At 25.1% G+C, this 13845-nt stretch overlaps 1 protein-coding gene across 8 annotated transcripts in view; it reads right to left on the bottom strand.

Annotated features, from left to right (window-relative positions):
• Positions 1–13845, bottom strand: part of LOC129989283 (histone-lysine N-methyltransferase 2C-like) — a 91812-nt gene that overhangs the window by 63859 nt on the left and 14108 nt on the right. For 7 of the 8 annotated variants that reach the window (XM_056097705.1, XM_056097709.1, XM_056097711.1 and 4 more), the window contains exons 14-26: positions 11969–12047; positions 11536–11578; positions 10007–10095; positions 9592–9708; positions 8323–8424; positions 7584–7688; positions 6316–6497; positions 5180–5344; positions 4936–5054; positions 4612–4689; positions 2829–3059; positions 1186–1344; positions 469–537 (exon numbers count right to left, since the gene is read on the bottom strand). In XM_056097705.1, coding sequence (XP_055953680.1) covers positions 469–537; positions 1186–1344; positions 2829–3059; positions 4612–4689; positions 4936–5054; positions 5180–5344; positions 6316–6497; positions 7584–7688; positions 8323–8424; positions 9592–9708; positions 10007–10095; positions 11536–11578; positions 11969–12047 — 1538 coding nt within the window. The remainder of the gene's footprint in view (positions 1–468; positions 538–1185; positions 1345–2828; positions 3060–4611; positions 4690–4935; positions 5055–5179; positions 5345–6315; positions 6498–7583; positions 7689–8322; positions 8425–9591; positions 9709–10006; positions 10096–11535; positions 11579–11968; positions 12048–13845) is intronic. The other variant, XM_056097706.1, reaches the window with a different exon arrangement.

The raw sequence follows: 13845 nt of genomic DNA, 5'->3' as shown, positions 1-13845 counted from the left end.
ATTTTGAATTAAGATGAAAGTAACTACTGCCCCAAACAATATTTTAAAAATTATCAAATCTAATTTCCTCTATTAATTATAAGAACAGAAAAAAATTTAACTAAATATTGCAAAAATTTAGAGGCATATAAATAAAATAATTTAAATTGTCCATAATATTTTCATTCAATAAAAATAACAAAACTAAAGAAAAAAAATAATCTTTCCTATACAAGAAAACACAGTTTGTGATGAATAAAAAAACTATTGTAAAACATTAATAACCATTTTATTACATTTAATATTATAAAACAGTTAATTAATTATTATAACACATTTACACTTTTTTTTTTTTTTTTTTTTTAAGATTAAGAGTATTTGTGAGCAAAATTTGAAGAAAATCAATGGAGTATTTTGGATTTCAAGGGCATAAATGTGTTTCATTTATTTTCATAGATTGGCATGCATTATGGGGGAAAAAATTATTACCTGGTTCGCCCACTTCTTTTGATGAGATTGAACATCGTCCTCGTGGTTTTACACTGAATCCTCCAATTCCTAAAATCAAAAATTTTATATTTATATGCAGGTCCAAACTCATATATAATAACATAGATGAAAATAAATATTTAAATTCATTAACAATAATTTATAATTATTGACACTCAGCTTTGTATAAAAAAAAATTTCTTTAATGACCAAGAAAGATTTTCAAAATTATTTATGCTTTTTATCCAATTATTATAAGGCTTTACAATGAGTTTAAGTAAATCACTATTTTTCTACCTCACATGCACACTACAAAATATAAAACAACTTCTGCTTTTTGTAGTTTAAACAGAAAATATATGAGCACAATACTAAATGTTTTAGTTTTCAAGTATATCTGTGTCTAAAACTAGCTTCAATTGATTTTATTTACTATATTGTTTAGAAGCCACATTTAAGACCTTTTGAGATAGGTCTTGTAATTTTTAACTCAGGGCTAATGAAGTGCCTCATATTCAAGCAGCCAAAAACTCAATCTTCAAATCTTCACTACACCAACAGACTTTTTAAGATTTTGTCTTTAAGTGAAGCAATATTTATGCTCAACAACATAGCAACTTAAAATTTTAGGAAATATCTATATTGCTATCAATATATATAATATAAACATTTTCCAATTTCTTTTTAAAATGCAAAATTTTAAAAGGAGAAACATACCTAATTTCTGGAGCTTCCGAGGTCTTTTCTTTTTTTCACCAGATGAATCGGTGATGAGATCCTTTGTACCATCCATCACCATCTTACCATCTTCAAAATCATAGGCTTTTAATCCTAATTCTCCAGGATTTGTAGATTCTGTACTGGGCTCTTCAATACCTTAAATTTGTAAAATAGGAATGCAAAATAATATAAAAAGAGTGTAAAAATTAACAAAATTTCAAATAATTTTAAATATTAATCACAAAATAAACATTTGTAACTAAAAAACATCTAATGAATCTATTTAATAATTAATCTTCATTCTTGATGAGGATGAAACTCTTAAAATGCTAATTTTTCTTATCATCCGGATTCATCAAATTTAAAATTTTAACTTTCATTTTTTCAAAAGCAATATTTTATAAATATATGCAAATCCCATTTTTACATATATTTGCAAGAGATTTGTTTAATTTCATTAATACAAATTTTATAAGCAACATTCTAATTTACTTCACTGATCATTTTTATGTTCAGACTTATAAACAGCTTGTCTTAACTAGTCACTTTTGGTGACTAGTTGGTTCACTGAATGGTTGCTAGAAATTATCAATACAATATTTTGTATAATTGGGACATAATATCTTTCTTACTATTTTAAAATCTTTATACCATTCTGCTCATAATGCAATACATTGTTCTAATTTTCTGTCATCTCACCTAAAATGTGAACTTTAAATTTGAAAAATGGAGAAGTTCAAACTTCAACTAACACAGAAACTTCCTAGATGAAATTAAGCATTTTTACCTAAGTGAAAGATCAGCAAAAAAGATTCAAAGTTTCAGGACTGTAGTTTTACATGTACTGAATGTACATGAAGAACATTTTTCATGTTTGTATAATAATGTAATGGATTATTCAATAAAAATTTCTCTGAATCAATAAAAATTTAAGTGCATTAAAATAACAAAACAATATTCAAGGTTCAAATTATAAGAATAAAATATATTTATATATCCAATTATATTACATTAAAAAATAGAGGCACTTCATAAAAATTTCATTATTACGTACTGATAAAATTAGCCCTTAAATGAAATATGCCAAATCTCAAAAGAAATATTAAAAGCATGTTTTAAATAAAAATCTATTCAATATGAGAAAAATAAGCCATAACTTCATACTTTCATCATTAAGAAAAATAAAAGTAAATAGTCAAGATGAAGCATTAGTTTCAAAAATGAAAATAATTTGAGTCTCACTTCCAACAATGCATTATCTTACTGAAAGATACATTTAAAATAAAAAAATAAAAAAAATTATTTAAAAAAATTATTGAAAGAAGGAAAACAAATTATATAGTAAACAAATTGGTATCATAGAAAATATAATTTTTTAAATTTTAAACTGATATAAAAATCGTTTTGTAATATAATATTTTCAGAAATTATCAAAGAAAAATATTAAAATTTAATAAAAATAGCTCAGAAATACACAATCAAATCCTTCAAAGTATTTATGTACTTCAAAGCATATCCTTCAAAATTTGGAACTCTAGGCCAAACAGCCTAGTCTGTAGAGTGCCAACATATATACACTTCCCCTACCCTTATTAGTAGAGCAAACATTATAAATAAATTAAATAGTGCATAATACTTACCTGCAGCAGATGCTGAATCTTCACCTTTATCCAACTGTAACAACGATAACGATTTTCCAGGTTCCTGAGAACCTAACAATCCAAGTAAGCCTTGCTTCAATTTTCTTGGCCGAGGTATTTTCTTTGGTTGTTCAGGTAACAAAGTTTTCATGTATTTCATTCCACTTTCCGATAAGTAAACACCATCACAATGATATTGAACTGGTGGTTTGGCTTTCACAACTGGTGGCTCTATAAATGTACAAAAATGAAGATATTAAATTAAATTTTCTTGTAGACTGTTCATTTATATTACAGTGGACATTGCTTAAAGTGATCAGACTTTTATGATTCCATTTATCAAAAACTTTTGGTTCTTTTCCTAATATATTCAAAAGTAAAAAAAAAAAAAAAAAAAAAAAAAAAAACTACTTAATGTGAACACAACATTATTTAATACTATCAAGTATGAAGTAGAAAATTGGTTGACCCTTCATTTTAACAAATGTTAATATGAAGTAGAGTTACTTTTTCATGGAAAGAAGTTCACATTTTGTCTGGAAAAGACCATCATGATTGGTTTAAAGGGACAGTTGTGACTGGCTAGGAAATTTTTAGCCAGCCATAATCCTCTATAGCCTAGGACTGAATTATGAAAACAAAGCAAATAAAAAAAAAAGAACTAATTTAAATGTTAAAGTATGAGAGTTTATCTAAAATTAGTGCACATAATGATGTAGTGTAGTTGAAAATTTCACAGTGACTTCTTTGTAAAATTTTGAAAAACTACTAGTATTTTAAGCAAGATCAAGCAAAAAATGTTGATGATTCTAATGGGGGTGAATGCATAGTAGAAGTAACCAAAAACATCAAAATGAGTCAAGCATTTGTTAATTTGAAACCTAGTGTGCAACATAATTCAAATTTTAAAAAATAATAATATAATAATAAAATGTTAAAGAATAATTGTCAATAAATAACAATTAAGGATTTTTTTCTTATTTCACACATTTTTTTTTTTTTTTTCTTTTTGCCTTGATGGGACAAAAAATTAATTTATTTTGGTTATTTTTAGTTCTCAGTCCTGAATTGGTCACATTAAGCATATAATGCTTTTAAAAGAAAAATTTCATTTTAAAGAAGGTTTCATATGAAAAAATTTACTTATTCTTATTTTAAAAAATTACAACTTCTCTTAAATGAATTCATATTTTCTACTTTACATTTAAAGCATAAACTGATAAATGGATATTAATTGATCAATTGATATATTAACTCAAATATCACAGCTAAAATCAAGTCAAAAAATCTTGTAATCCAGAAGGTTTGTCCATTGAAATACATACACTATAATGAAATGGGTATCATTTTATTGTGATTAAACATTAATTTAATGTTAAAATTTATTTAATTTCTTTTAAATATCTCTTTGGTTTCTCAGTAAAAAAGATTACATAAATGTGCAGTTCGAAAATTAGGTAGTCTAATTTTGTTTCCTTCAATTGTTCAAATGCAATAATGGTCCTTTTTACTCATTTCCAACTTAAAAGAGAGTTATCGCAATTTTTCGAATAAAAAAAAAAACAAATACATTAAGCATAAATATAAACATAAGAAGAATATTTTAGCATAAACAATACAGAATAAGAATAAAGAAAGAAACAGAAAAAGAATGCTACCATTAATCAAAATATCCAACTAAAATCAAATAAAAGTACTTTCAGAATATAAATTTTAGCATCATGGGATCTTACATTTCAAATACTTATGTTAATGTGTTCAAAGACAAAACTCATCAACATACCAGGTTCCTTAACTTTAGCGATTGGAGATGCATGTTTCTCAGGAATTTCTTCTGGTGTAGGTGGACTGGGAGGTGCTGCAAAAACAAAATTCCATTTACTACAATTTGAAAAAAATTCTTATGTGTGTGTGCTTTCTCAATGTAGATGACATATATTGGTATTGAACATATTAGATAAGTAAAATCAATAAGTACAATGAGCTTAAAATACAATACAAAAAAAAATCTCACAAAATAATTAAATTTTAATAATTTAAATCATTCCAAATAAAAATATATTGTTTTAACCAACACTGCATAACATTAATGAATAAATGAACTTACGCAAAAGATGTGGAGGTAACTCATCTGGAGGTCTGCAAAGGGGGCAAGTATACCCATATTCAGCACATTTTTCAGCTTGTTCTTCATTTTCAATTTGATCACACATCCCATGCAGCCATCTAATAAAACAAAATTACAAGTTGCTACATAAGATTTTTGATTGGAAAAATAATATGAAACAAAAATAAGGCTCAGAGAAATCAACTAAAAAAGCTTTTCTTATTTTGAAAAAAACATTGCTTACCTTTCACATCGGTTGCAATTAATAATCAAATCATTTTCAATATAAAGCTGGAGGCATAAGCAACACACAGTGAAGCTGGCACATGGACCACAGAGTGTATAGTTTACTTGCCATTCGCAGTTTAATCCAGGTGACTTGGAACCACATTTTGTACACATCACACACCTAGAATTAAAAAATTTCATGGAGACAGCTTTTAAAAAGCACTAAAAAGTATATTTTTTTAATTTTACTTACTTTCTGCTGTATGGTTCTTAATTTAATTTATTATTATACATGTTATGAGATCTTAGTTGTTGTTTTTTTAAATCAAATATATCACTAGATTGCACTGCTTGCATGAAAACAAACTCTATTAAATTAACGATAACAGTATAACTGTGTTTTGAAAATATTAAAATAGTACATTTTCATCAAGAGCACAAAATTTTAAAACTCTAAAAGATAAAAAAATGAGTGGAAAATCAATTACAATTTTATTTTTTATAAGCACGAGACAAGTGAAATACATATATTCTGAAAAAAGCTATTGTTGAGAAATAGCAATGCATGAAGAACAATTTAATATCTTGTTAATATTTTGCAGTCTTCCTTTTTCTTTCAAAAATCATAAAAAAATTCTTAATTTTAAGAACAAAATCAATAATCTGACAGAATATGGAGCAATTTGATGAGAAAACTGAAAATAGATATTTCACTGTACTCTTAACAATTGTCATTCAGAATATTAATATACTGAATACAAATTTCAGATAAACTGCTAAATTACATTGCTTGCAAGACAGCTTTCTTCAATTTTCAATACAAATATGGGCTCATAATTTTCACTCTCATTGTATGCTAGTAAAAAATATCAAGTTTTCCAAAAAACATAAACTTTAAGTATAAAACATTCAGAATTTCACACATATTTGTGTAAATAAATAATGCTTTCAAGTGGTTAAAAAAATTATTAAGATAAATTTAATCTACAACAGAACAGCTAATTTAAAATGAAATATGATTATTTAAAATACTTCAATATTTTTTTCACATATACATCAACACTATAAACACATAAAAATCTTAAGTAAAGGAATATAATAGAAATAACAGAAAAAAATATATGAAAATTCCTTTCTCTTTTGTTTACATACCACTTGCATTTCCAATTGCCTGGAGGAACATCTGGTAGAGGAGGATTTAAGCAGTAAGTGTGAAAACTAATATCACATTCATCACATAGTAACAACCGACTCTCATCATGAGGTTGCCCACAACCTTCACATACAGTACAGTCTAAGCATCGCCAACCTTTCTTTAATACAACAGTTGTAACCTGCAAAGGTTTATTGGTTTAGTTTAAATTTATTTCAATCTACATATTATAAAGTTCTATAGTTTTTAATTAAAGATAATAAAATTTGTCAGCTATTCAAATGAAATCTTCCAATTAAGTCTTTACAAAATGGTTTATACTTACAATAAAATTTGAATATTTCTTAATAAAAGTGAGTTTATTCAAGTTAATTTTGTTCAAAAATGTGATTTCATGTTTAATTTATGAGTTTATTAAAATAACCTATACAAATACAAATATTTACAAAAAGCTATGTCTAATACAAAATGCTATTTTGAAAAAAGGACACATTTTCTTCAGTATAAATCTTTTTAAACTGCATAAAATTAAAATATATATTTAAAAAAACTGAAATTATTAAGATAAAAAAGCTATAAGTAGGAAATCATAAAACAAAATTTGGGAAAAAAACACTGTCAAACATTGTTGGGAAACCTACATGAAATAATATTTATCCAAAACTTTTCTTTAATTAATATATAAAAATATTAATAGAGCCCTAATTTTCTTTAATGTAAAAAAAAAGGCAATTTTTAAAAAATGCGCAATAACAGTAGAAATTTTCAGAAAGGAAAACAAAAACGCCTCATATAATGCAGTAAGAATACACAAATGATAAAAGAACTTATTGGTACTTTTCAACTAGCTCAATAGTTAAAATACATGCTAAATATGTTAAGCTGCAATCTCAATCACTAACTTTGGTACAAAATTACATTACAAGAAAACTTGGAAAGATTTGAAAAATATTGTATTAATATATTCAAGCACATTGTCTTTCCAACTGAATCAATGTCTAATACTACCTTACAGAACAGGTAGAATTGATCATTTAAATAAGTATATAAATTGATTCATTAATTTCTTGCAGACACAGTCTGAAGTCAGATTCTGGTAGAAAATGGCAATTCTATATGGGAGCTAATTATTCCACTTTTCAAATGAACTATTTCAATGTTTCTTTCATACAGCTCCAATATTACTGCTACTGCACTTATATGCCAAATTAGTTCACCATACATATCTTGTTTGAATAAATGGAAAAAAATAAAATCAGTATTTTACCTTTATACTAGCACAGTATGAGTGATAACACTGGCCACATTGAGCGCAAGCAATCAACCTGCCTTCTTCACCTTTTCCAAAACTTCCACACATCACACACAAATCCTATAAAAAAATACAGATGCAAGAAAGGAAACATTTTATAGAAAAATTAAGCAGTTTGATAAAACACAACTGTGATCTCCTCTAAAAATGTATTATGGCATCTGTGGCAACTGATATATCATAATAATAATATAAAGACTTTGATTTGATCTCATTACATATAAAAATAGAGATATAATTTGAATTCTATATTTTTATTTTCCTGTCATGGTTAAATATATTTAACAGAAAATATATTTAAAAAAGTAACAATGCATTGAAAACAAAATCTCAACTCATGATAATTGCATACTAGTTTAATTTTTTTAATTAATTCATCTTTATTTAATGAAGTTTATAAAGAATTCATTGCTTACATTGATGCTTACACCTATCAAGAAATAATTTTGCTTTTAAAAGAGTTAAAAGGGGGGGAAAAAACCAAGATATTTTAATCCATTATTAAGAATTTTCAGAAAGAGAGAATAAAAGCTTTAACTAAATCATTTTAATAAATTACAAAAATTACTCCAAGAATCAAGCTCCAAAATTATCTTTTTTTAATAAGAATTTACTATGAAATATTATTTAATAAATAGCAAACAGATCAAAGTTTAACTATACATAGACCTAGCTGAAATTTTTTGCATAGTACCTGGCATAAAACAAATTCATCAGTAGCAGATGCAAGAATCATTTTATTATCGTCAGTCGGATCATCATCTTCAGTTTTATATTCTTTTGGCAAAAATGCAGTCTGGATATACAAAAGGAAAAATATATATATAATTAATCAGCTGACAAAATTAGAATATACAAAACATAAATAAATAAGATCAGACCATTCACAAATTAGAAAGAAAATTTAACTTTCTTCTTCCTATCAAGTAATTACCAGATATTTCTGAGTATAAACCAGGAATTCTTGGAACTTTTTCTAAAACTAAATTATAGGGGTTAACTAATAAATAAATCTGCTAATTTGCAAAAATTGTAAAATCCCCTCACTCCCCTCTAAAGAGACCAGAAAGACACAAAGACATAAATTGCTATCTATCACAAAATATAGCATTTTTCATTTCTATAGTTTATGTTTCTTAAGTTTAAGGAAAATTAATTTTGTGTGTGCTACCACTCAAAACGAAATATCTGATCAGGCTCCTAGCTCTGAAAACAGCTATAATTTGTTTCCAACTAATTAGAAATTACAATATTTTTTTTAATTTGATAAAACTCAAAAAGGAATTATAAGAACCAGAATTTATATATAACATCAAATAAATTATTCTCTAGCATTTCCAAGCAGAGTAAATTTGTTTCTTTCATTTTATTTCTGTTAATTCTTAATAATTAGTATTTATTACAAATACAAAAAACATACAGAAAAAGTAGAATTATACACAGATTTATAGTGTTTTATGTTTAAAAATAAAATTTGATTGCAATGTAACAACACAAACATTTACTATGGAACGGATTTTTAAGTTTTAAATACCTTTATTTATATTAAATCATTAAATGATTTTTTTAAATACACCAGCATTTAATAATTATGTTGTATAAATAATTATTTCATATTTAATATTTCAAATAATTATCATCATAAGGGATGACTGATTAAACTATATGAATAATTTGTAATCTTGATCAAGTTAGATTAGGGTTATTTTAGGAATAATCTCTTGGTTTTTAATCAAGACTGATGATAATCCACTTTCTAAATTCTATACAAAACCAATATATGGACGTTTGAATCCCAAAGACAAGTAAGTAGTCACAAAAATAGTGAATCTTCAGTGAAGCAGTTTACAATTTAGGCTGCTATCAAGATCTGTCAGAAATGTTAATTTTTTTAACACAACAGTGGAATATAAATATATTAATCATAAAAAAAATATTTCAGATAAAAAAGAAAACTAATCACCATAGGATAATCTATATCTTCAGGTAAAGCATAAGCCTTTAATTTCCTCTTCGAAGGACGCTTTTTTCGCTTTTGCTGCTGTTCTGAACTTGTTCTTCTACTTGAAACTTTGTTAGGCTGACAATAGGAAATACATATTAGAAAAAAATGTAGTAAAAAAAACCCCATAAACTAGCTTTAAAAAAGTTTTATTAAAATGGAACTTATATTATCTATATCAGTTTGAGTGAACAGGTTGACTAAAGAACACTAAAAATTTAATTTAAAATTAAAACAAAAAATAATACAATGCAACTATTATAATTAAAAAAAATATTAACTTTCTGAATGTGATCATAATTAAATACAATTTTTACATTTATAAATGAATATGGATATAATTTATAAAACACCAAATTATATTGTAAATACTCACTGCTTCAATGTAGCCTTCAGATTCATCTGAAGATAAAGTGTCTTCATTTCCAGATAAAAAGGAATCTCTGGAGCTACCTTGGTAAGTATCTACAATAAATAAACACTCAATTAAATGTCTTACTCAACCACTGTTCAAATATAGAAGAAAAAAAATGTTTAATGGTAATTTTAAAAAATTCTGCAGTATAAGTGGCAGTAAATTAAAAATAATTCGCAAAATTAAAATATGTAAAAAAACATGAGATAAAATATCTCGATAATCTGATAATGCATCAATCCAATTCCTCTTTTCCTAATTTTTTTTTTTTTTTTTTTAGCACGAAGTGTTATAGGGAAAACAAGTCACTACCTGTAGATATCAATGATCTCAGAGCAAATTAAATAATAGGTTTTGAAATACAACTTCTAATATTTATTATGTTAAAAAATGTTTCACAATTTGATAATTTTCTGTTTTTTTTTGTATACCTTGTGCACTAAATATTTTTACCAATGTATTTTTTTATAAACTTTCACTAAATTGATACTTCTGTGGTATGATATTAGCAAGATTAACTAAGAGAATTTTATTAATAGAAGCTAATTTGTGAAATCCAAATCATAGTTGAATGACATAATATCGTTTTATATATCTAATGTTTAGGAAAGGAATTTTCAGAAATTAAGCAATGTCCATCTTAAATATACAGTTTCATTTCTCAGAATACCAATAATTGGTGTGTTTAAATTTAACTTAATTGTATCAAATAATTTTAAATGCATTGCACATATTAAGGACTATTTAAATTAGTGAAAGAATACACTTTATTACTTTTGCCAATAATTATAAAAATTTTCAGAGGTGTTTTTTTTTCCAAGTAAAACTAGAGATCAAATTATTTATTCTAAAATTATAAATTATCCTAATTAATAATTTCATATTTCTAACTATCCAACATCCAAATTTGCAACATCTCAAGAAATGTCATAAAATTTACAATGGCAAAGAAAACAACATTCTAAAGAAAAAAAAAGTCAAAAATAGAAATCTAAACATGCCATTTCAGTTTTAAATATACATTTATTAATATGTTGTCACAAATCCTTTTAGCATACTTCATAAAATTTCTATGATATAATGTCACAATGTATGCAAGACTAAATTCAGATAGTATACTTCAATGAAGAGAAGGCATAGATTTAATTAGATTTTATAGAAAGACTTCAACTTTTAGAACATTACTTTTCACTACCCCTAAGCCAAAGTATGGATTACAATACATTTTTAAATTTTTCTAAACTTATAAATTTACTATACTCCTAAACTGATCTAGTTTTCTTTCATAGCATGTGTGAACAATATTTTATAATTTCATTTCATTCATTCATAATGTTTCTATACACAAATTTTTATGAAGAATATCTTTTTAATCATATATAAATATATATATTTGCATGCAATATGTCATCCAAAAAATGTGGATAAAAATATATAATACTAAACAGTTTTTTTTTTCTAATGAAATATGTAACTTATTTCGAACATACCTTTTATATGATGTTCCACATAATTTTCATCAAGATGTTTGTCCTGAAATAATATCGTTAAGTTTACATAGGTTTATAAAGACAAAGATATCATTAATTACAGCAAAATTAATAGTTTAGTAAAAAAAAAAATCAAGATGAGCTATGAAAAAAAATTATCCCAGAAATATTAAAGTACCCTATGTTGAAATATTTATATGTATATCATGAACAGTAAGAAAGAATAATAATACATTTTTATTATACCTTACATTAAAGAAGAACAATAAATTTTTTCAATCATCAACTAATTTTAAATATATTTAATTAAATAATATAAAGGGAAAAAATGTCTAAACATTTTTGCTGAAAAGTTTAAAATTACAATATAATACAATAACCATTCACAAACACAAAATCATATATAAAATAATTTTGCAGGAGAACCGATTACCTCAGCACTAGTACATATGGGGCAGACATAATTCATCGAATTCATTCCTGTTCTTCTGTCACATTCGGGATGGATATACCTATTGAAATATTTTTAAGATATATTAAGTAAAATAAAAAGCATACTTTAATAGAGATAAACAGGGCCGGATCAAACAAAAGTAAAACCTGATGCAAGATTGAATAGGAGATTGTGAAAAAAAATTTCATTCAACAAGACAATATCTCATTCCATTTCATTATTTATTATACTGCACATAGGATGTAATAAAGACTACAGGAACACATAAAAAATATAAAAAATTAATTATTTTTAAAAAAATATTTCTGTCACAAATAATCATTAACAAATTAAAAAAAATTGTTACACTAAATTATTAAATATAAATTGGTATGTGAAGAACTAGAATTAGGTTATTGATTTTTGCTCTATTTTCTCACAAGTGTTATTGTAAATTCTTCAATGATATATTGATTTACTTATTTTGTGATTTTGGGAACTAACAAAATAAAATGTCTAAAAAAAAGTTGTTCTTCATTTATTTAAGTCATTTGATTGAAAGAAAGATTCATGATTCTTTTATTATTATTATTTTCCAGCTTGAAAAAGATTTTTTCATATATGTGGTTGCAACTGGTAAAGTCAATATAAATTTAAGAGCAAAATTTGGATACAATTCAAACTATTTTTTAATAAAATTGTATTCATAGAAGGCAAAAACCTAATAACAAATAAGATCTTGCAAAATAAATCAATATCATGTTGCAAAGTCACATTTAAGTGACAAGTGTTTAAAAAAAATAATAGAAAAGGCATTTTGTTTAAAACAGTAGCTTTATAAGTACAATAAAGTCTGGATTAGCCATGTTTATTAATATCCCCCCCTACTAAAAATATTAATTATAAAAAAAGATGTTTTAAGATCATACAAAAATAGATTACTTTTGTTTATAGTAAAAAAGCAAATTAATAACAATTTCAAACATAAAAATATACTGGCATATAAATTAATTATACATGAATGGATTTCTGCACTGTAAATAATAATTTATAAAAGCACTTTCATGTTGATATATGTCCTTTCTTAGGTCACTTTCCAGATTATTTATAGTTGCCATGCTACCCTTTTTTGTGGATAATCAAATGCTTACACCACAATAAAAATATTCATAAAAATGATTAGAAACCTTGATCTATTCGTCCATTTCTTTTGATTTTAGTTAGTCAGTTTTTTATATCTAGACTATTCATTTAATTTTTGTATTCTTTATTTTTCAAAATAATTGCAGAAATACATTTACTTATAGAAATGCTTTACTATAAGTAAATTGTGTTCCATGTTTATTAAGTTATAATGTGCTGTTGCTTTAGAACCAAATAAATGAGAGACATACAACGAGGAAATTCAAATCTGAGCAGATAAAAAAATTTGCAAAAGGAAATTCTGTCAATGACAAACAACAGTTTGGTAAGTTATGCAATATAAAGAAATTAGAACCTCTGGAATAAAACTGGAACTTAAAAATATAACAATTTAAGCTTAATTGTCATTTTCAAACATTATATCATTTAACACTTAAAACTATTATAAATTATAAACAACCTTTACAGACAAACACAAAGCAATTGCTATAAAATAGTGTATCAAGATATCACCACACCTTACAAATTAATAATTAAAACTGATGTAAATATGTTTTTCTTGGAAGCATATAATGGATATTCATATACAGTACACTCCCGATTATCCGCGGAATTGGGTGGCGCGGCCGCCGCGGATAACAAAAATCGCGGATAATCGGAAAAAAACTAAAAACGGGTATAGCAAAAAAAAAAAAAAAAACCGTCATTCCAACTATGAAAAATTGTTTTATTTA

The sequence above is a fragment of the Argiope bruennichi genome, chromosome 10, assembly GCF_947563725.1.
Source record: "Argiope bruennichi chromosome 10, qqArgBrue1.1, whole genome shotgun sequence".
NCBI lineage: Eukaryota > Metazoa > Arthropoda > Arachnida > Araneae > Araneidae > Argiope > Argiope bruennichi.
The sequence above is the reverse complement of the archived record's forward strand: the minus strand, read 5'-3'. Positions and strand labels throughout refer to the sequence as shown.